Source organism: Lolium rigidum, chromosome 6 (genome assembly GCF_022539505.1).
Source record: "Lolium rigidum isolate FL_2022 chromosome 6, APGP_CSIRO_Lrig_0.1, whole genome shotgun sequence".
Lineage (NCBI taxonomy): Eukaryota > Viridiplantae > Streptophyta > Magnoliopsida > Poales > Poaceae > Lolium > Lolium rigidum.
The window spans coordinates 359,400,803-359,425,519 of NC_061513.1; the positions used below are offsets into that span (position 1 = coordinate 359,400,803).

Below are 24,717 nucleotides of genomic sequence, written 5' to 3' on the forward strand. Positions count from 1 at the left end.
GCGGTGGCGACGCCGTGGGCGTCGTTCACCTTCCTGGAGGCACCGCTGAGGCCCTACCTCCCCACCCCCTACCTTCCTCCCAGTGAAAGCTCAAAATCCATCGGATTGGACGGCGGCGGCGTCACGGCGTCGCACCCTCCCTGGAGGTGCCGTGTGGGGGTAGCTGGTGAGTGCTACCCTGTTTGAAGGGATTTGTGGGCTGCTGCTGTAGCTGGTAGGGTTGCTGGGCTGGGGGCGCCTTCCGTCCTCGCTCGACTCCCCTGCACCTCCGTGTTCAGTGGCTTCCCCCAAGCTTTCCCTTTTCTTCTCGGTTGTCCCAGTGGAAGCTGTTGCTGCAGGTGCGTGCTCGTCGCTGCGAGAAGGCCAGCGAGATCGAGCCCCATGTGACGGTCTCTTGGACAACAACTCTCCTTGTTCAAGGGTGAACATATCCTTGTCTGACGGTGGGGCGCCCTTCGACCCAGGGCGAGAGGGCAGGGGCCTTCTGCAGCAAGGGAGGAGTTTTGTGATCTGCTGGAGTATCCTTGGTGCTGATCTTGTAGTGTTGTGATCAAGGTCGATTGGCTGGTCTTCTGCTGCTGTTTGCTTCTTCCTAGACATCGAGCGTGCTTCGCCTGTTTCAAGCTGGGCTTGTTTTAAATCTGCGTGTGCTTGTGACGTGCGTGGTGTCGTAAGCTGTTATCAGCATCCTTGTACCTGTGGCCGTATGGCTTTATTAATTTAAAGTTGGGCATTCATGCCTTCCGTTTAAAAAAAGAATGAGATATTTATTAATGGGCACATCTAGATCTCAAACGACTAAGACTTAATTAAATCCTAGTCAGGGTGACATCATCAATTTAGTTGCAACTCATATACTACAACTTATAGATAGCACGAATCTTGAAGCAAATTCAATCATGTGAACTTTTTTTTTCTCAATTATATAACCCACTAGAAAATTTTCGGTTGCAACCCACTTGCAACTAGGAAAATCTCAGTTGCAACCCACGCAACTAGAGAAATCTCAATTGCAGCCTACTTGCAACTAGGAAAATCCCAGCACGAATCAGCACGAATCATGAGTCAAATTAAATTGCTAAGAAATCGACTTAGACACGATAAAAAAAATCCGTTTATTAATGTGTATCACCCTATTTTATAATATAAACCGTTTTAGTAAACTAAAACTGTTTGCTAAAAAGAACAGAGGTAATATATATCCGGACAAAGCTATGACATTTAGTTTGAAACTGAGGGAATATAGGTGAACTTAGCTTTCCGTTCCATACGTTTTGTCAGCTCGAGTGCAAAAAATGTGCAGCCATACTAACAAAAAAAGTAAACGCCATGCGTTTCTTTCTCTGGTTAGGCTCATAACAAGCTGCTTACTAGAGACAATTTAGTCAAAAGGTAATCAATAGATGACTTGACTTGTATTTTCTATGAGGAGCTTCAATCTTGTCAACATTTTTTTCTGTAAGTGTGTTGTTATCTCGAAAATGTGGTCAGATATTAAGAGGGTTTTGGCTCCACAACTTAGGTTGATATCTCTGGCTTATGGAATAACAAAAAGAAAAATAGTCTAATAAATATGGTCAATGCTGCTATTTTTAAGAATTATCTGGCTTGCTAGAAATGATATGGTGTTCAATCGAACACAATGGATCGGAATGCAGGTCTTATGGAGGAAAACAGCCTACACTCTTGCACAATAGAGCATTATGCTAAAAGAGGAAGAAAGAGGAAAGCTGATGACAATGGTGAACAAGTTAGAATGCTTGACTTGAATGTCACCTCTACTATTGTGGCCGGAACCTGGTTGACACCTAAGAAGAAGGTGAGGACTACTCTGGAGGTATGCGCTATGAATCGTGAGCAGGGTGTTGAAGGACCTCTGTTGAGAACTGTTGCGGACCTGGCAAGAACTCTGGGGCAAATGCTTTGATGCTGATGGGAGATGGCGAGTGCTTCAGGTCCTGGCAAGAACTCTGGGGCAAATGCTTTGATGCTGATGGGAGATGGCGAATGCTTCAGGTCCTACACAGGCCTTAGTTTGCTTTTGCTGTTCTCCTGGAGAGTTTGGTTTGTAGTCAGTTTTGTCTTAGTTGTTTCCCCATTGCTGAGAGAAGTGAAAACTTTTCCCGCTGTAGCGATAGCTTAGCTCCTGAGAAGTTTGAGGACTTGTTCTTAAAAGCTGTAATAACTTTGGGTCATATGGTTTCAGAAATGGAGCCGGGGCTACGCCTGTTTTTCTAAAAAAAAACGCCATTGAAGCTGGAGCTACAACTAAAAGAAACGTGCAGGAACGCTACACTTACATACCAGCGCAAATCTACTTCTAGGATAAAACATCAAACCGGAAAAGGAGGCAAGCACCGTCACAGAATTTCAGATGATTCTCATGTTGCATCAGCACATCACACACACTTTGAACCAAGAGACCTGAGAATAGAAAGGTTTCGCCATCATTCTCTATTTCCGAAGAGCATGTTTCCACAACGAGAGGAATACAGCGATTACTCTTTAAACAAAACTATTTTTCTGCGGGTTAAACAACAGCATAAACAAACACTCGATTCAAAAAATTCAAGTTAAAAGAGTGTGAGGAATCTTTGCTTTTCCATTGAAGATGTAAAACAGCATCTCTACATGACAGTGATGATGCCAAATTTTGCTGGGCATTGCAATTCCGCATAAACAGAAGCTAGCAGCAAGTGGATAGTTTTTATAGTTCTCTTTTCTTGGATCAACCAAAAGCATGGTCAGTCAGCATGAGAGAAACTAACTTCTCTGGCAGGACAACACAAAATCATGATTTCAATCAAACATTACTCTTCTGGTCTTCAATTTTCTTCTGGAACGTTGGGAACCATTGCTTCCAATCTGCATCTCCTTGTTGCTCGATCCACGACAAGAAACAGCTGTCTAACAGGCAGAAAAAGTTCACGTACAGCAGTTGGTATCGCACGGGGATGAAGCGGAAGTTTGCAATTTGCACTGCAGGCCAGATGGTTCCCCCTAAAGCTAGAGCAGGAATGAAATCCCTTTTCACATCTTCCTTCACCTGCTCTAGACTCCTTCCTGAAGCAAGACCCACATAGGAGAAGAACAGCCCAAGATCTAGTGGTCCAAACAGGAGACCATCCGCTGCAACTTTTGAGGCAACAAACTTGAACGAGCCAGGTAGATATCTCCGTCGGACCAAACGATCCAAGTATTCGTACCTGGGTGGAGCAAATGAGTACAAGTCATACAACAGCTTGCTTCAACAAATCAGGAGAGTTTTGTTCAAACCGTAGTGAACCATGATTTTACCATCTCAACCATTGTGAGGCGTTAGAACATCAAGTGGGACAAAATTGCGGAATCACCATTCATAACCAAACACACTGGTGGGAATGACAAAATAAGTTAAGGGATGCCACACGCCAACATTGTTCCTAGTTCAAAACCTTGTAGCTAGATGGAAATTTAGAACACTGACCACAAGTCCAATCAGGTTAACTACTAACTGCTTCCCCAGAAAATAGATATTTTGCTACACGTGTCAAAGGAGTGGAAAGAATGGACACCCAGAAAATTGTGTAACATGGTAAAAAACAAGTCAATGTTGAAGTGGTCCACTAAGCACACAAACTAGAATATAGAAGAATGCACAGCTGCCAAGTGCAGTCCAAGCTACTTTTGTTTGCCACAATACACAATGTGAACAGTGTTAGTCAGTAAGAGAAGCCACCATTCATTAACGCATTTGTAAGTACATGCCTATAATTGATAACATTCTGTTTATCTTTATTCTGCTGAAACAAATGTTGGCATCCATCATTTCCAGTAACAGTTACAGTAGTACTAGTAATCAATAACCATGAAGTATCAAAATATTTCAAGGAGTTCAGGAACTAAGGATTTGTTTGGTTCTGGGTCAAAGCAGGCCTTGCCAAAAGACACCAAAAATATAACTAGCCTGGCCTATATGCAGGGAAAGTGCATTTTTACCGATTCACGAGCTATCTAAGGGCGGACAATTAGTTTGCAGAAAAGCTAGTCCCGCCAAGATTGGCAAGGCTTGCTGGGGCTAAACGAGAAAAAAAAAACAGACCCTAAAATTCACTAAGAGCAAAGCATATGTTATGTAAATGTGTTCAATCTTCAATAACTAGTTCATTGCCTATTATCACCTATTACTACTACTCCATCCGTCCCGAAAAGGATTTCGCAGATTTGTCCAAATTCAGATGCATCTACTACTTGTCGTCACCTAGATCAATAGCCTCAAAGGATAAAATAAGTGCATAACTAAGATTAAATATGCCTTCCATTTTGCCCTTTATTATACTCATTGTTGACATCTATATGGTTATCCATTTGTAGCCCTCTTTAGGTCTTTTATCTGCAGTTCTGCACCGCCATGTGGTGACTGTCTGTGCTTGTCTGGGAGGATGGAGCATGTTATCACATTTTCCGTTGTTAATGATGCCAAACTATAATCAGAAAGAAGGAAACCATAACAAAGTTGAATATGACATCAACTGCTCATGCGTGATATGAAACTGTGAGAGAACTAACCAGTAATGTCCAACTGGTCCAACAAAAGCAAAGCCAAATGAACTTGTGATGCCAACCCTCTTCCAATCAATTTTGAACTCTTTATCTTTATCCTGAAAAGGTAACAAGATGTGTTAAGTAGATAACAAAGAAACTGCAGAATGGGGAACATTTTCAGTAGACATGGTAAAATAATTGAACTACCTATGGAGCATTCATAAGGCGACCCAAAGTTCAGAAATTTTGATCCAAGTTCCTGATATTTCGAATTGAAATATTGGTTTACTGGTTACTTGATTAGAAACAAATAATGTCAAACAGTAATTTATTGGTTAACCACAAAGAATCCAATTCTTAGAAGAAATTAAAGGCAAATAGCTCTCCAAGCTGGTTGATCTAAAATCTGAAGTAACAAATACATCAAAGCTAGACAATTGGCTACCCTTTGACATTTAAAGCAATAAAAACTGAAAGTAGGTTTTCAAGAATGCTATCAGAATTGCAGGAACGAATTAAGCATATTTCACCCATTTTCTCCTTTATTAGATCAAACAAACTGCAGAGAAAACAACCCATGCCAAGGTCAAGAACAATCAAAAGGTCAACAGGTAATTCACATGCTCACAAAATTATTGATAAAGCGGCCTTCCATAAAGTAAGCATCCACTTCAAAGGAAAATCACTGAAATCTTATTCCATTACTGCACTCCTAATAAGAGTAAAGTTTCTAGGGAAAGTAGGATGCCATTAAGGGGTGAAGGACCATAGGAACCCAAGTAATCCAGTGATGTCAGTAACCAATCAAATCTCCCAGTGGCAGTTTTAGCAACAAATCTCCTATGTATCAGTATTACCCAAAAAGGACTGCCAAAATCTCATCTAAGCACCAAGAAGATGAGGAGACAGCTACAGGGCTAGATTTGACAAAGTAGGATTTAGTCGTTCCAAACAAGAAAATATGACATCGACAGTCAAATCTCACCTCAAGCATCAAATTCTTATGTGATAAAACACCCACTGGCTCACAGAAATTCTACATCAGACACTCCGATATCGACCTTGTTGACCAATCAAATACGGACCTTGTTTAAACAGATTAAGCATCCCTAACGCCTTAAAACTACCCCATTTGCTAGACAGCCTAGGTTAATACTGTATCCCAGGGAAGCCCTAACTCCCCAGCAACACTGCAACAAGATTAACCGATAAATCTTTGCGCGACGGTGTCCAACGGCCGTACAATCCAGGGATCACTAGCTCGAAACGGAAGAAATAGTAGGGGCGCGCGGTTGACTGGCTACCTCGGGATTCTTGGCGTGGTGGTGGGAGCTGACGGTGTTGTGGGTGACGGCCTGTGCGCCGATGTCGCCAAGGGCCCACAGGATGCCGGAGCTCACCACCTGCGTCCGCACCGGGTAGGAAGACAGGGACTGCTGGTACCATCGCCATAGCCGCCGCATCGTCCGCGAATTGACGGGGGAGAAGAGGAGAGGAAAGAAGTGTGAGTCGCCCTCTCTCTCTCTCCTTTATTCCTTCGATTTGCTCTCCGCAACTCGGTTTTTTCAGCTAGGGTTAGGGGTGTGCGGAAGGAATAGTGTGTCGCCCCAAAGCCCTCTCGGTCTTTGACAATCTCAGGAGTAAAGATATTACAATAGAAAATTTCGGAAATGTCCAACACTTCAAGCTTTCAGAAAATGTTATATACTACCTCCATCTAGAGCTTAAGGCTTACTTTGTTTGAAAATCAAACCAAGTGATTAAATTTTTGGAAGAATGTATCAACAAATATAATATTTTGTAGATACCATATGAAAATATATTTCATTATCTATCTGATGATATTGAATTTGTATTTTGCATTTAATATTTTTTGGTAAAAACTTAGTTAAACTTGACATAGTTTGACTTTCTAAAAATAATATAAGGCTTAATCTTTGGGATGGAGGTAGAAGTACTCTTGGACTGGTCTACCTAGCGGTGCCACATCCAAGTAGCATGTGTAGCGGATGATTGAACCTAGAAAGGAAAGATGCCTCATACCTTTTTCGGATTGAGCATGCCCGGTAGCATGCAAGTGCGAGACGTGACAACCTGCGACAACACACACCAACGACCTGTTATCTGACTCTAGCCACATTACTTTCTTCCTCCTCAAGTAAAAAAGTCAAATCTCACGCAAAAAGCATCAAAAAAATGAAAACAACACATAAAACAGAATAAAACTGCATGGTTGATTTGCTCTTGCAATTAGAGAAATAGAAAACTGAGGAGGACCAGAACAAGAGGTATGATGAGGAAATCCTCTCCCCTCCCCCCTCTCTTTATCTCTCTTCTTCATTTGTTTGGTGATGCAATGAATCAACGCACTTGTTAGCTAAAGAAGGCTACGGTAATAAAAAAAATTAACGTGTGGTTTGGTGTTGTATCATACTGTATTAGCAACTCATGTATTTGAACTTTTATTGTAGGTTGCAGTAAGAGATATTGATTAGATTTTTGCTAGGATGTATCTAATGCTATCATATCTTAGACTGGAGTATCGAATAATCAAGATGAAATCACAAAAATACAAAAATACTACTCCCTCCGATCCGAAAAAAGAGTCGGAGGGATAGTACAATGGCGTTTTACATTTCAACCCTTCGAGAGTCGGAAAAAAACGGTGGTATGTGTGCATCGGACTGTCCAGGCCAGGAGGCAAGGGCTAGCGAGCTCGTCGAGGATGAGATCTGAGCCTCCATCGAGGATGGGACCTAAGCCTCCATCTCGTGCACCAGTTTGCATGGGATCCCTGCACACACTGTACTGGTCAGCCATGCAAGGAAGACAGAGCCTCGGGAGGTCGGGAGATCCAGGCTCGATCCAGGCCCGTGAGCTTTGGATCGTTGTGTTCATGCCAGGGAGGTGGAGGCGGCAGCGCACGCCTTCGAAGCCGGTGATAGGTGATGACCCACAAGTATAGGGGATCGCAACAGTCTTCGAGGGAAGTAAAACCCAAATTTATTTATTCGACACAAGGGGAGCCAAAGAATATTTATAAGCTTTAACAGATGAGTTGTTAATTCACACACTCTGAAAATAGACTTGCTCGCAACAGTTTATCAGTAGTAACAGTTTTATGGCAGTGGGAGTAGTGAAGTAACAGGAGTAGCAAAATAAAAACAGCAGTAGCGATGATTGCAGTAGAAAACAAGATTAAAATAATGTAGGCACAGGGATGGATGAACGGGCGTTGCATGAATGAGAGAGTCATATAATAGCAAGACATATGCATTGCAAGTAATAATGATAAAAGCATCCTAGCATAATATATCCATAGGCGTGTGTTCCTATTTATTCGTGCATGCTCGCAATGAGAAACTTGCACGACATCTTTTGTCCTACCAGCTCGTTGCAGCGGGGCCTCTAGGGAAACTACTGGTAATTAAAGTACTCATTTTAATAGAGTACCGGAGCAAAGCATTAACACTCTGTGAACACACGTGATCCTCAAATCATATCCATCTCCTCCGATTATCCCAATTATTGGTCACTTTGGGGTCTCGGGTTCCGGACAACAATATGTGTATACAACTTGGAGATATGATAAAAAACGATAATTATCATCATGATTCAATAACATTTTCAGATCTGAGATCATGGCACTCGGGCCTAAAGTGACAAGCATTAAGTATAGCAAGTTGCAACAATGTCAAAAATACTAACAACGGATACTAGGCACTATGCCCATACTTATAGCTATTACATGACCAATCTCATCCAATCCCTACCATCCCCTACAGCCTACAGCGGGGAATTACTCACACATGGATGGGGGAATCATGGATGGTTGATGGAGAGGCGTCGGTAATGGCGATGGCGATGATCTCCTCCAAATCCCCGTCCCGACAGGGTGGCAGAACGGAGCTTCTGGTCCTCGGATTGGGGTTTCTGGTGGCGGCGGAGCAGCGGAACTCTTTCTGGAAAAATGTCGACCCCCCCCCCTCGGTTTTTAGGTCCAGGGGCTTCTTATAGTGCGAAGGAGAGGTCGAAGGGGTGGCCGAGGCGGCCAGACCACCCCTTGGCGCGGCCAAGGCTTGGCCCGCGCCAAGGGTGTGTGTGGGCCCCTCGTGGCCCCCCTCCGTCTCGTCTTCTGGCTCCTGGGGTCTTCAAGTGAAATATTGGTTTTTCTATATTTTCCGGGAATTTTCCCGAAAGTTGGATTTCTGCACAAAAACAAGACACCCGAGCAATTCTGCTGAAAACAGCGTTAGTCTACGTTAATTGTATTCAAAACACACAAGATAGAGGGAAAATAACAGCAAAAGTGTTCGGGAAAGTGGATACGTTTTGGACGTATCAACTCCCCCCAAGCTTAACTTATTGCTTGTCCTCAAGCAATTCAGTGACAACTGAGTGCGATAAAAGAAACTTTCACGAACCTATTTGCTTCATATGATGTATATATTCTCACTACATGATCAAATGCTCAGGTAATTCATAATAAAAAGCATGCAACTAAGGATACTCAATAGTTATGCAAGTCATGAAAGGATACCAACACAATAATAAGCAACATGAAACATAAGTATTTGCAGGATTGCAATGTTCATAATTTGATATGATAAAGTGGTATCTCGTTTGCCCTATTTGTGGAGCAAAACATAAATGCCGGGACACCTCTGAAGTTCAAGAGAAGACTAGAAGTAAAAATATCGAAAGATTCAAGCATCACAGTTATACCACAATTAATCTTATTCCGGGACAAGCACATTAAACTAAGAATGACAGCTGTGTTTTCAAGAAAATGCTCGGAGAATGGATGGTGACTCAACATAAAGGTATAAGATTGGCCCTGCGCAGAGGAAAGTAAGATTGCATATGTGCTAGAGCTTTTCATTTTGAATGCAGTAGGAGTGTTGAAAATATGTATTTTGAGAAATGCAACTCATGTCAACGGTAGTGGTAAATAATATGGCCCATGCATAACACTTCCTATAAGCTGCCTGCCTCATGCATAATATACTAATAATGCTCATACCTTGTCCTAATTAGCTTGGATTTCCATGGATTTTCATCGCATACATATGTTTCAACCAAGTGTCACAAAGGGGTACCTCCTTGCCTCCTATACAAAGGTCCTAGGAGATGAATCTCATTTGATTTTTCAATTTTGACAAATCTCAACTTTTTGGACATCCATACCGGGAAGACAAGGACAACAGATATTTGGACTTTTGTCCAACTGAAACTTCCACCATGTGAACATGGCTTTAGTTGGCGGCCCAATGTTCCTCTCTAACAATATGCTTACTCCAATCTTTGCAACTCATGGTAAATCTCCCTTACTTCAAACAAGATGAGCATGCATAGTACACACGATATTCAACAAGGTTATATTGATGGTGTTCCCCATGACAGCATGGTTATCGCACGACAAGCAACTTATAAGAACTGAAATGCATAAGAAATAATACTTACCACAATAGTTTTTAGAATACTTTCCCATGAGCTATAAATTACACAAAACAAATGATAATAATTTTGAAGTTTTAAAGGTAGCACACAAGCAATTCACTTTGGAGTGGCAGCGAAATACCACATATAGGTATGTATGGTGGACATAATTGGCTCTTTGGTTTTAGTAGTTGGATGCACGAGTAGAGCTCATACTCAGTACAAGTGAATGCTAGCAATAGATTGGAAAACGACAATCAAGAAAGCAGTAACTGTCATAATCATGCTTGCGACGGATAAAATTAACGGAAGCATAAAAGCAATACAAGAACTCCAATTCAAGATAAATCATCGAGGCTTAAATGCCTTTTGTTTTAGTCTTATGCATGCTTGAGCATGTTCCAAGTCGATTGAAATGAAACCTTCAGAGGAGGATACCACAATGTCATACCGTTATATGAATAGAGCAATGCAAGCAAACATATATATCACATGTTACCAACTATTAGTAAATTGGAACTAATCATGAGAGAGCATAAACTACTGAGCATCATCAAGTAGCATACACCTTAGACAAACAAACTAAGCATATTCACATAAATGAGTATATGTACAAAAATGAAAACAAATAGAGTTCATAACAGCATCTCACCACAACTCGAATTGTCGTGACCATCATTATTGCTCTTCACTTGTGTGGATTGAATAATATGAAATGATAACCAAGCTCCAATGAAGTCACGAAAGACCGTTGAACCCTGCAGCAACTTTACACAACCAAAGAAGAACAACAAATATTTTTGGGTTTTCGATTTTTAATCAACACACAAAGCAAAATCTTTTTGGATTTTCGCATAGCAAACCATAATGAGAAAATGAAGCAAACTAAGAAGCAAATGAAGAGAAACAACCGAAATATTTTTGGTCTTTATGTGTTTTGGAAAGTAGAAACAAAAGGAAGAACAACAAAAATAAAGAAAACTAAAATAAACACGCGAATGCAGCAAGTGGCAAAAATCTGCCATCCCAGAACAGCAGGCAAAGATCGATTTTTATGAACATGTTCTGTAGCTCATGTCGAAAAGTGCTCAACTAATGAAAGTTAGATAACAACCTGGGGCATATGCTAAAAAATTGGCAGCTCAACATTCCATTCTGGATATTTAGACAACAACTTCCCAAATTCTTACCTCCTTCCCATTAGAGGCTATCCTTGGTATAAAAACGAAATAAACAAACTAAAGAGTGGTTATTACAGTATTAACAACTCCCAAGATTCAAATAAATAGAAATTACAGAAATAAACTAACAAGAATAAAAAGAAAGCGAAACATAGATATACAAAGTTCGGACGGAATATGATATGTAGATGAGCGAGATGTCGGTATACCTCCCCCCAAGCTTAGGCTTTTGGCCTAAGTGGAGATCAACCCCAGGGTGAGTAGTAGCTTGTCCAACTCCTTCTTTGAGAGCGACCACGACAACCTGTGAACACTAAACAAAACAGATTGTGGCAGGGGAACCTCCCGAATAGTAACTCTTCAAATTTCAGCAGGAAATATGGGCTGAACAAGGAGATCGAAAATTCGCGACGAAGAACATCAAGAACACGTGTTTGACCAATGGGGATGTGTTTTCTCGGGTGAGTGAGTAGAATGGCAGAGGAGGGAGCAAGTGGAGGGCCAGGGGGCCCACACATGGCCTTGGCGCGGCCAGGGTGTGCCCCGCGCCATCACATGGTGTGGCCGGCCTGTGGGTCCCCCAGGGCTGCCCCACGTGCCTCTCTGCCCCTTTTCATGCGTAAAAAATTTCTATACATTTTCTGGAATTTTTTGAGAAACTTTATTTTTGCAATTTTTAGAAATTGAATAATGATTCTATCGCAGGAAAACAAATATGGAATGATGAAAAAAAAATCAAAGACAAACTTACAGCAACTCTAAGACATTCTAATATAAAGTCAATCAATGGTACATCGGTGAAAACATAGTTTCATTCATTTAAAATTATTTTGTTAACAAGGTTGATCAAGTCTTGTTATCAAAAGAATTTTATATGAAGCAAAACATTGCATTTCACGCAATGATTATGTTACCTCAATTTCGACGGGAATATTTGCAATCATGACAATATTATTCTCCTTCTTTGGATTGAGCAAAGGCAAATGAACCCCAATTTGGATAGTATCAACATTAATAATTGAGTTTAGACCATAATTCACATCAATCTTCTTAGGAAAATAAACCGTATGCTCTTTGTCATCAACATTGAAAGTTACTTTTCCTTGGTTGCAATCAATAACAGCCCCTGCAGTGTTAAGAAAAGGTCTCCCAAGAATAATAGACATATTATCATCTTCCGACATTTCCAACACAACAAAGTCTGTTAATATCATACAATGATGAGCAACTTGAACAGGAACATCCTCACATATACCAACATGAATAGTAGTAGACTTATCAGCCATTTGCAAAGATATATCAGTTGGTATTAATTTTTATATATCAAGTCTTCTATAGAGAGAAAAAGGCATAACACTAACTCATGCTCCCAAATCACATAAAGAATTTCTAACACAATTATTTTTGATGGAGCACGGAATATTGGGTATACATGGATCACCAAGATTTTTCGGAACCTTACCATTAAAGGAGTAATTAGCGAGCATAGTGGAAATTTCCTTAGTCGGAATCTTCCTCTTATTAGAGACAATATCTTTCATATACTTTTAATAAGGAGGGAGTTTAATAGCATCAGTTAAAGGAATTTGCAAAAGCAAAGGTTTCATCCATTCACAGAACTTATTATAGTGTTCTTCCTCCTTCGATTTATGTTTCTTATTAGGAAAAGGCATTGGTTTTTGCACCCAATGTTCCCTCTCACTACCATGTTTAGTAGCAATAAAATCTTCTTAGTGTATTGTGTATTCTTAGTATGCTTTTCAGGTTCTTCTTCAATTTCTTCCTTATCGGAAGCATAATTTTTATCATTACCACTTTTAGTTTCAACATCAGAAATAGATATACTATTAGGATCCTTTGCAGGTTCAGAGGATTCTATAAGAGTTTTATATTTCTTTTTCATTTTCTTAGACTTAGTCCTAGTATCATCAACTCGTTGAGAATCTTGTTTAATTCTCTTTGGATGTCCTTCTGGATATAGAGGATCCTGAGTAGAAACACCACTTATAGTTCTTATTTCATAAGCATGTTTTTTTAGAAGCATTAACTAGCATATCTTTTTGCACTTTAGTGAGCTGATAAATTTGAGTTTGAACCATATGGAAATGTTTAACAAGCATTTTAACATCATTAGAAGTTCTTTCCACAATATCATGCAAATTATTGATAGCTCTAGAATTTTTCATTAGGTGATGTTCCACTCTTTTATTAAAATTATCTTGCTTAACAATATAATTATCAAATTCATCTAAGCATTGATCAGGAGGTTTAGAGTAGGAAATATCTCTATTATCAAAGCGTTGGAGAGAGTGTACCTTAATAGTGGAAGAACGAGGGATTGGCTTACATAATTCTTTTATATGTGGTAGATTCTTCACATCTTCAGATTTAGTACCCTTCTCCTTAAGAGATTTTTTGGCTTCCCTCTCATCACTTCATCATTTAATTCAATCATTCCCCTTTTCTTCGGTGTTGGTATTGGCTCCGGTGTAGTCCAATCATCATAATTTTTGCTTATTTTGGCCAATAATTCCTCAGCTTTAGCCGGAGTTCTTTTCCTGAAAACACAACCAGCACAACTATCAAGGTATGTCCTAGATTCAACGGTTAGTCCATTATAAAATATATCAACAAGTTCATTTTTAGCTAACGGATGTTTAGGTAGTGCTCTAATTAAAGAACAAAATTTTGCCCAAGATTCAGGTAATTTCTCTCCTTCTACCTGCACAAAGTCAAAGATTTTCTGCAAAGTAGCATGTTGAGCACTAGCAGGGAAATATTTCTGAAAGAAGGCATTAACCAAACAAATAGGACTATCAATATATCTAGGAGATAAATTATCAAACCAAATTTTAGCTGCTCCTTTCAGAGAGAAAGGGAAAATTTTAGTGACAAAATAAGTGTGTATCTTAATATCATCAGAGAATAAATTACTCAAAGTAGAGAATTCATTCATATGTTTCATAGCGCTTTCATTTTCAGTACCACAGAAAGGTTCTTTCTCAACAATAGATATGTAAGATAAATCCAGAGAGAAATCATAATCCTTATCTCGAACATTTATGAGAGATGTGGAAAATTTAGAATCAGGAGACAAATTATATCTAACAGCTCGTCTTGCAAGAAGACTTCTCATAGCACTTGCATATCTAGTAGCATGACATTCTTCAATGAAGTCATCATCAAGTTCAATATAAGTTTCATCAAGATCATCGCTAGGATTCCCCCTAGCTTGAGGTGAACTAACATGTGTAATAGTATTTTCATCATTTTCAATTTGCTTAGCTCTATCAATTGTAGTATCTAGGAATGGACCTAACGAACCACTCTTATCAAGCACAGTAGAAGCATCATCAAAATCATCAGGAGTATTATCAGATTCAGCAGAAGTAGCAGTAGCATGTGGTGGAGTAAGAAGCTTACTCATAACAGATGGCGAATCAAGAGCGACAGAGGTGCTCAGAGTTGTACCTCTTCTTGTAGTGGATGGAAATATAGGGAACTTCGACTCAGGAGCTTTCCCCATAATGAATAAATTGCAGCGAACAAAATCACCTTCAAGTGGGCTTGTAAATAAAGCTATGCTCCCCGGCAACGGCGCCAGAAAATAGTCTTGATGACCCACAAGTATAGGGGATCGCAACAGTCTTCGAGGGAAGTAAAACCCAAATTTGTTGATTCGACACAAGGGGAGCCAAAGAATATTTATAAGCTTTAACAGATGAGTTGCCAATTCACCTGCACATGAAAATAGACTTGCTCGCAACAGTTTATCAGTGGTAACAGTTTTATGGCAGTGGGAGTAGTGAAGTAACAGCAGTAGCGAAATAAAATTAGTAGTAGCGATGATTGCAGTAAACATTAGGATTTAAATATTGTAGGCACAGGAATGGATGAACGGGCGTTGCATGAATGAGAGAGCATATAATAGCAAGACATACGCATTGCAAGTAATAATGATAAAACATCCTAGCATAATATATCCATAGGCGTGTGTTCCTATTTAGTCGTGCGTGCTGATACGTCTCCGACGTATCGATAATTTCTTATGTTTCATGCCACATTATTGATGATATCTACATGTTTTATGCACATTATATGTCATATTTATGCGTTTTCCGGAACTAACCTATTGACGAGATGCCGAAGGGCCGGTTCTGTTTTACTGCTGTTTTTGGTTTCGAAATCCTAGTAACGAAATATTCTCGGAATCGGACGAAATCAAGACCCAGGTTCCTATTTTTCCCGAAACCATCCAGAACACCCGAGAGCCGCCAGAGGGAAGCCCTGGGGGCCCCACACCACACCCTGGCGCGGCCAGAGGGGGGGGGCGCGCCGCCCTATGGTGTGGTGGCCCCAGGCCCCCTCCGAGGCTGCCCTTCCGCCTATTTAAAGCCTCCGTCGCGAAAACCCTAAAACAAAAGACGAAACCCACAGAAACCTTCCAGAGCCGCCGCCATCGCGAAGCCAAGATCTGGGGGACAGGAGTCTCTGTTCCGGCACGCTGCCGGAGCGGGGAAGTGCCCCCGGAAGGCTTCTCCATCGACACCGCGGCCATCTCCACCGCCATCTTCATCACCGCTGCTGCTCCCATGAGGAGGGAGTAGTTCTCCATCGAGGCTCGGGGCTGTACCGGTAGCTATGTGGTTCATCTCTCTCCTATGTGCTTCAATACAATAATCTCATGAGCTGCCTTACATGATTGAGATTCATATGATGATGCTTGTAATCTAGATGTCATTGTGCTAGTCAAGTGAGTTTTACTTATGTGATCTCCGGAGACTCCTTGTCCCACGTGTGTAAAGGTGACAGTGTGTGCACCGTGTGGGTCTCTTAGGCTATATTTCACATAATACTTACTCACTGTTATGAATGGCGTAGTGAAGTGCTTATTTATATCTCTTTATGATTGCAATGTGTTTTGTATCACAATTTATCTATGTGCTACTCTAGCAATGTTATTAAAGTAGTTTTATTCCTCCTGCACGGTGTAATGGTGATAGTGTGTGCATCCGTGTTAGTACTTGGCGTATGCTATGATCATGATCTCTTGTAGATTGTGAAGTTAACTATTGCTATGATAGTATTGATGTGATCTATTCCTCCTACATAGTGTGAAGGTGACGAGTGTGCATCTTGTGTTAGTACTTGGTTTAGTCATGTTGATCTTTCTTGCACTCTAAGGTTATTTAAATATGAACATTGAATTGTGGAGCTTGTTAACTCCGGCATTGAGGGTTCGTGTAATTCTACGCAATGTGTTCATCATCCAACAAAAGAGTGTAGAGTATGCATTTATCTATTCTGCTATGTGATCAATGTTGAGAGTGTCCACTAGTGAAAGTCTAATCCCTATGCCTTGTTCCTAAATACGCTATCAGTTGCTTGTTTCTTGTTTTCTTTGCGTTACTACTTGCTGCGTTACTACTGCTACCATATTACCACCATCAACTACACGCCGTTACTACTGCTCATATTCATTCATACCACCTGTATTTCACTATCTCTTCGCCGAACTAGTGCACCTATTAGGTGTGTTGGGGACACAAGAGACTTCTTGCTTTGTGGTTGCGGGGTTGCATGAGAGGGATATCTTTGACCTCTTCCTCCCTGAGATCGATAAACCTTGGGTGATCCACTTAAGGGAAACTTGCTGCTGTTCTACAAACCTACTGCTCTTGGAGGCCCAACACTTGTCTACAAGAATAGAAGTTCCCGTAGACATCAAGCACTTTTCTGGCGCCGTTGCTGGGGAGGTAAGGTAAAAGGTATTCACATCCTCCGACTACTAAGCTATTTCCTAGCATTGTTGCCGGTGTGTGAGTGCTCGAAGCTATTTCCTTTAGATCCTGCAATTGCATCTTTTTGTTTCTTGTTTTTATTTTCACTAGTTAGGCATAATGGAAAACAACAAAAAAATTGGTGAGCTTTTTAATCTTTTTCCTGATTTAGAATTGTTTGGTGCGAACATTAAAAAACCAATGGAACCTTATTCGCATGCTAGTAGCAATGTTATTAGTATGAATGCAATTACTGCTAATGCTATGGAGAAGACTAAGCTTGGGGAAGCTAGTTTTTGTAATCTTTTTAGCTTCCCATCTTTAGGTGAGAAAATTTGCTCTGATAACACTTTATCTCCCATATGCGATAACTCTAATGATGCTTGTGATATTTTAAATGCACCTACTGAAAGTATTCCATATAAAATACCTATGAAAATTATTGAACGTGTTATGGATAACCGCTATGAAGGGGATGGAGCTGTGCATCCTGGAGATCATTTCTTGTTTTTGCATGAATTATGCGGGTTATTCAAGTGTGCGGGTATCTCTATGGATGAAGTGAAGAAGAAATTATTCTCTATGTCGTTGTCACGGTAAAGCGGCGCATTGGCATAAACTGCTGAAGGATGAGCATTCTCTTGATTGGAAGGATATTGTGCCTCTATTTTATTCTAAATTCTATCCTCCAAGTGAAATTCACAAAGACCGAAACCGAATATATAATTTCTGGCCTCATGATGGGGAGAGTATTGCCCAAGCATGGGAGAGATTGAAGTCTTTAATGCTCAAATGCCCCAATCATGAGCTTCCAGGTAATATCATCATTGATAATTTCTATGCAAGACTTTCTTTTCAAGATAAGACCTTGCTGGATGCTACTTGTTCTGGATCATTCACGCGCAACAAAGAAAAGTTTAAAAGGGACCTTCTTGATCGGATTAAGGAGAACGCTGAAGATTGGGAGAACAACAAAGGTAAAGAGTCAGGTATAAATTATGATTATGAATGCATTGAAACTTTTATGAATACCGATAAATTTCGAAATATGAGTGTTACTTATGGTCTTGACTCTCAAGTTGCTGCAAATCTTTATAAAGCCTTTGCTTCTCATTTTGAATTGCCTAAAAAGAATTTTGATAAGTATCATGAACCTTTTAAAGAGGCTTGCATGAATAATGAAATTGTTGTTAATTATTGCAATAAGCATGCTCAAACTCCTAAGAATGCTATTTCCTATAAGCATGTTAATTTCTGTGGAATACATAGACCTTGTGGAATTAATCAAATCAAAGATGAATATTGTATCCATCATGCTAATGAAAAAACTAGAAAGTGGTTTAGGGCTCTAGATGATCTTGGTAAAAAAGTTTGTGCCCTCTATCCTTTTATTTGTGAAGTTTGCCACGAAGTGGGTCATTTTAATTTTCAATGCTCCTCCAATGATAATTTGAACCCAATGAGTGCTGCAAATTTGTATTGTGATGATGAAATTACTCCTAATAAGCATGATGAACTTACTTTATTTTTGGGGTGTGAAGAACTGTCGAGAAAAATCTCTTTGTTACATATGAGTGATCTTGATATTGATGATGTCCTGCATGGGTGTTTTTCTTATTGCATTGATAATAGCCATACAAATACTTACATACAAAATATTTTAGAAGATGACACCTTGCCAAAATATGATAGGACCGCTGTGTGTTTTCAACTAATTAATGAAAAGGAGGGATCCTCCCAAGTTTCTTCTATTGTTTCTGAAAGTAAATCAGGTTATGCGGACAAGCCACCCTTCGAGCCTCTTCCTCCTAAAGAAGGGAACGAGGAGAAGGAAGAGAAGAAGAAGAAGAAGAAGGGAACGAAGAAGAAGAAGAAGAAGAAGAAGAAGAAGAAGAAGGAGAATAAAAAGAAAGAGGTAACGGCGTATCCCCGCGTGAATGAGATAACGCTAGGTAACCGTAAGTATGTTGCTCCTAATGATTATTATGATAATGAATCTGAATACGATGATCTTCCTATGCCCTTTACATACATTAGCGATCATGATTTGAATGAGCATACTACTTTTGATATTACAAATCTCCGGGAAACTAATTCTGAAAATGATGATAATAATTGCCATAGTGTCGGTGCTATCCATGCTTCCTCCCATAATGATATAGAAAGCTCTAAGCTTGGGGAAGAGGTGTTTGAAAATCCTTTAGCTACTGGTCATTATGTTCTTGATACATCTCCTTCTAATAACAATGATGGTGTGGACACAGATAAACCGACTGTGGAAGATAACTATTCTATTTCCTATGATGACACTGTGCCCCCGATCTCTGATGATTATTATAAAGAATGCTATGATATAGGTTCTAACTATCCTTATGAAACTTGTCATAGTCATGATTGGATTACCAAAAACAATTCCCTTAATATGCAATTTGTTTACCATGTTCAAATTCTTGATAATAATCTTACTCCAATTACTATTAATGAGAATAACTCTTCTTATGCCAAATTTAATGATACTTGTATGCATATGAACCATGATAAGAATGTTTTAAGTGATGGGTATATTGTGGATTTCATCAATGATGCTACTGAAAGTTATTATGAGAGAGGGAAATATGGTTATATGCATTTCAATAATATTAAGTTTCCCCTCTTTATGTTGAGAATCTTGAAGTTACTTTTGTTTTATCCTCTTATGCTTGTCACTTTGTTCTTCATGAATTCATTTGTGTACAAGATGCCTCTTCATAGGAAGCATGTTAGACTTAAATGTGTTTTGAATTTGTCTCTTGATGCTCTCTTTTGCTTCAAATACTATTTCTTGCAAGTGCATCATTAAAACTGCTTGAGCCCATCTTAACGGCTATAAAGAAAGAACTTCTTGGGAGATAACCCATGTGTTATTTTGCTACAGTACTTTGTTTTATATTTGTGTCTTGGAAGTTGTTTACTACTGTAGCAACCTCTCCTTATCTTAGTTTTGTGTTTTGTTGTGCCAAGTAAAGTCGTTGATAGAAAGGTTGATACTAGATTTGGATTACTGCGCAGAAACATATTTCTTTGCTGTCACGAATCTGGGTCTAATTCTCTGTAGGTAACTCAGAAAATTAAGCCAATTTACGTGAGTGATCCTCAGATATGTACGCAACTTTCATTCAATTTGGGCATTTTCATTTGAGCAAGTCCGGTGCCCTAATAAAATCCATCTTTACGGATCGTTACTGTTTTGACAGATTCTGCATTTTATTTCGCATTGCCTCTTTTGCTATGTTGGATGAATTTCTTTGATCCATTAATGTCCAGTAGCTTTATGCAATGTCCAGAAGTGTTAAGAATGATTGTGTCACCTCTGAACATGTTAATTTTTATTGTGCACTAACCCTCTAATGAGTTTGTTTCGAGTTTGGTGTGAAGGAAGTTTTCAAGGGTCAAGAGAGGAGGATGATATACTATGATCAAGGAGAGTGAAAGCTCTAAGCTTGGGGATGCCCCGGTGGTTCATCCCTGCATATTTCAAGAAGACTCAAGCATCTAAGCTTGGGGATGCCCAAGGCATCCCCTTCTTCATCGACAAATTATCGGGTTCCTTCTCTTGAAACTATATTTTTATTCGGTCACATCTTATGTACTTTACTTGGAGCGTCTCGTATGTTTCTTGTTTTTGTTTTTGTTTGAATAAATGCTTGTGTGGGAGAGAGACACGCTCCGCTGGTTCGTATGAACACATGTGTTCTTAGCTTTTAATTTTCATGGCGAAGGATGAAACTGCTTCGTTAATTGTTATATGGTTGGAAACGGAAAATGCTACGTGTAGTAACTGGTATGATGTCTTGAATAACCTGATACTTGGCAACTGTTGTGCTCATGTTTAAGCTCTTGCATCATATACTTTGCACCTATTAGTGAAGAAATACATATAGCTTGTTAAAATTTGGTTTGCATGAGTGGTTTCTCTAGAGTCTAGATATTTTCTAGTGAGGTGTTTGAACAACAGGGAAGACAATGTATAGTCTTATAATGCTTGTAATATGTCTTTTATGTAAGTTTTGATGTACTAGTTTATGCTTGTGTTTGCTTCAAACAACCTTGCCAGCCTAAGCCTTGTATCGAGAGGGAGTACTTCTCATGCATCCAAAATCCTTGAGCCAACCACTATGCCATTTGTGTCCACCATACCTACCTACTACATGGTATTTCTTCGCCATTCCAAAGTAAATTGCTTGAAGTGCTACCTTTAAATTTCTATCCTCTACCTTTGCAATATATAGCTCATGGGACAAATAGCTTAAAAACTATTGTGGTATTGAATATGTACTTATGCACTTTATCTCTTATTAAGTTGCTTGTTGTGCGATAACCATGCTTCGGGGACGCCATCAACTATTCTTTGTTGAATATCATGTGAGTTGCTATGCATGTCCGTCTTGTCTGAAGTAAGAGAGATCTACCACCTTAATGGTTGGAGCATGCATATTGTTAGAGAATAACATTGGGCCGCTAACTAAAGCCATGATTCATGGTGGAAGTTTCGAGTTTTGGACATATATCCTCAATCTCATATGAGAATAATAATTGTTGCCACATGCTTATGCATTAAAGAGGAGTCCATTATCTGTTGTCCATGTTGTCCCGGTATGGATGTCTAAGTTGAGAATAATCAAAAGCGAGAAATCCAAAATGCGAGCTTTCTCCTTAGACCTTTGTACAGGCGGCATGGAGGTACCCCATTGTGACACTTGGTTAAAACATGTGTATTGCAATGATCCGGTAGTCCAAGCTAATTAGGACAAGGTGCGGGCACTATTAGTATACTATGCATGAGGCTTGCAACTTGTAAGATATAATTTACATAACTCATATGCTTTATTACTACCGTTGACAAAATTGTTTTCTTGCTTTCAAAACCAAAGCTCTAGCACAAATATAGCAATCAATGCTTCCCTCTGCGAAGGGCCATTCTTTTACTTTTATGTTGAGTCAGTTTACCCATTTCTCTATCATAAAAGCAAACACTTGTGATTAACTGTGCATTGATTCTTACATACTTGCATATTATACTTGTTATATTGCTTTGCATTGATAATTATCCATGAGATATACATGTTACAAGTTGAAAGCAACTGCTGAAACTTAATCTTCCATTGTGTTGCTTCAATGTCTTTACTTTGAACTTATTGCTTTATGAGTAACTCTTATGCAAGACTTATTGATACTTGTCTTGAAGTACTATTCATGAAAAGTCTTTGCCTTATGATTCACTTGTTTACTCATGTCATTACCATTGTTTTGATCGCTGCATCCACTACATATGTTTACAAATAGTATGATCAAGGTTATGATGGCATGTCACTTCGGAAATTATCTTTGTTATCGTTTTACCTGCTCGGGACGAGCGAAACTAAGCTTAGGGATGCTTGATACGTCTCCGACGTATCGATAATTTCTTATGTTCCATGCCACATTATTGATGATATCTACATGTTTTATGCACATTATATGTCATATTTATGCGTTTTCCGGAACTAACCTATTGACGAGATGCCGAAGGGCCGGTTCTGTTTTCTGCTGTTTTTGGTTTCAGAAATCCTAGTAACGAAATATTCTCGGAATCGGACGAAATCAAGACCCAGGTTCCTATTTTTCCGGAACCATCCGGAACACCCGAGAGCCGCCGGAGGGAAGCCACGGGGGCCCCACACCACCCCGGCGCGGCCGGAAGGGGGCCGCGCCGCCCTATGGTGTGGTGGCCCCGAGCCCCTCCGAGGCTGCCCTTCCGCCTATTTAAAGCCTCCGTCGCGAAAACCCTAAAACAAAAGACGAAACCCACAGAAACCTTCCAGAGCCGCCGCCATCGCGAAGCCAAGATCTGGGGGACAGGAGTCTCTGTTCCGGCACGCTGCCGGAGCGGGGAAGTGCCCCCGGAAGGCTTCTCCATCGACACCGCTGCCATCTCCACCGCCATCTTCATCACCGCTGCTGCTCCCATGAGGAGGGAGTAGTTCTCCATCGAGGCTCGGGGCTGTGCCGGTAGCTATGTGGTTCATCTCTCTCCTATGTGCTTCAATACAATAATCTCATGAGCTGCCTTACATGATTGAGATTCATATGATGATGCTTGTAATCTAGATGTCATTGTGCTAGTCAAGTGAGTTTTACTTATGTGATCTCCGGAGACTCCTTGTCCCACGTGTGTAAAGGTGACAGTGTGTGCACCGTGTGGGTCTCTTAGGCTATATTTCACAGAATACTTACTCATTGTTATGAATGGCGTAGTGAAGTGCTTATTTATATCTCTTTATGATTGCAATGTGTTTTGTATCACAATTTATCTATGTGCTACTCTAGCAATGTTATTAAAGTAGTTTTATTCCTCCTGCACGGTGTAATGGTGACAGTGTGTGCATCCGTGTTAGTACTTGGCGTATGCTATGATCATGATCTCTTGTAGATTGTGAAGTTAACTATTGCTATGATAGTATTGATGTGATCTATTCCTCCTACATAGTGTGAAGGTGACGAGTATGCATGCTTTGTGTTAGTACTTGGTTTAGTCATGTTGATCTTTCTTGCACTCTAAGGTTATTTAAATATGAACATTGAATTGTGGAGCTTGTTAACTCCGGCATTGAGGGTTCGTGTAATCCTACGCAATGTGTTCATCATCCAACAAAAGAGTGTAGAGTATGCATTTATCTATTACTGCTATGTGATCAATGTTGAGAGTGTCCACTAGTGAAAGTCTAATCCCTAGGCCTTGTTCCTAAATACGCTATCATTGCTTGTTTCTTTGTTTTATCTTGCGTTACTCTTGCTGCGTTACTACTGCTACCATATTACCACCATCAACTACACGCCGTTACTACTGCTCATATTCATTCATACCACCTGTATTTCACTATCTCTTCGCCGAACTAGTGCACCTATTAGGTGTGTCGGGGACACAAGAGACTTCTTGCTTTGTGGTTGCAGGGTTGCTTGAGAGGGATATCTTTGAACTCTTCCTCCCTGAGATCGATAAACCTTGGGTGATCCACTTAAGGGAAACTTGCTGCTGTTCTACAAACCTCTGCTCTTGGAGGCCCAACACTGTCTACAAGAATAGAAGCTCCCGTAGACATCACGTGCTCGCAATGAGAAACTGTGCACGACATCTTTTGTCCTACTAGCCCGTCGCAGCGGGGCCTCTAGGGAAACTACTGGTAATTAAGGTACTCATTTTAATAGAGTACCAGAGCAAAGCATTAACACTCCGTGAACACACGTGATGCTCACATCATAGCCATCCCCTCCGGTTATCCCAATTATTGGTCACTTTGGGGCCTCGGGTTCCGGACAATAATATGTGTATACAACTTGGAGATATGATCAAAAACAATAATTATCATCATGATTCAATACATTTTCAGATCTAAAGTGACAAGCATTAAGTATAGCAAGTTGCAACAATGTCAGAAATACTAACAACGGATACCAGGCACTATGCCCATAACAATCTTATAGCTATGACATGACCAATCTCATCCAATCCCTACCATCCCCTACAACCTACAGCGGGGAATTACTCACACATGGATGGGGGAATCATGGATGGTTGATGGAGAGGCATCGATGATGGCGATGATCTCCTCCAAATCCCCGTCCCGGCATGGTGCTAGAACGGAGCTTCTGGTCCTCGAATTAGGGTTTCTGGTGGTGGTGGAGCAGCGGAACTCTTTCTGGAAAAAATGTCGAACCCCCCTCGGTTTTTAGGTCCAAGGGCTTCTTATAGTGCGAAGGAGAGGTCGAAGGGGTGG

At 40.2% G+C, this 24,717-nt stretch overlaps 1 protein-coding gene across 1 annotated transcript; it reads right to left on the bottom strand.

The window, feature by feature from the left end:
* Positions 1-2,582: 2,582 nt before the first annotated feature.
* On the bottom strand, positions 2,583-6,071 carry LOC124661993 (protein Mpv17-like). The gene is made up of 3 exons (XM_047199884.1): positions 5,829-6,071; positions 4,549-4,640; positions 2,583-3,206 (listed from the first exon to the last, which is right to left on the bottom strand). Exons 1-3 carry the CDS (start codon positions 5,985-5,987, stop codon positions 2,804-2,806), a joined length of 654 nt encoding a protein of 217 aa, XP_047055840.1. The 5' UTR covers positions 5,988-6,071; the 3' UTR covers positions 2,583-2,803.
* Between the last annotated feature and the right edge of the window lie 18,646 nt (positions 6,072-24,717).

Coding starts and splice junctions, on each gene's coding strand:
- LOC124661993 (XM_047199884.1), bottom strand. CDS start 5,987: ATGCGGCGGCTATGGCGATGGTACCAGCAGTCCCTGTCTTCCTACCCG. Junction 4,641..5,828: donor ACCACGCCAAGAATCCCGAG/GTAGCCAGTCAA, acceptor TTACCTTTTCAG/GATAAAGATAAAGAGTTCAA. Junction 3,207..4,548: donor GGACCAGTTGGACATTACTG/GTTAGTTCTCTC, acceptor TGCTCCACCCAG/GTACGAATACTTGGATCGTT.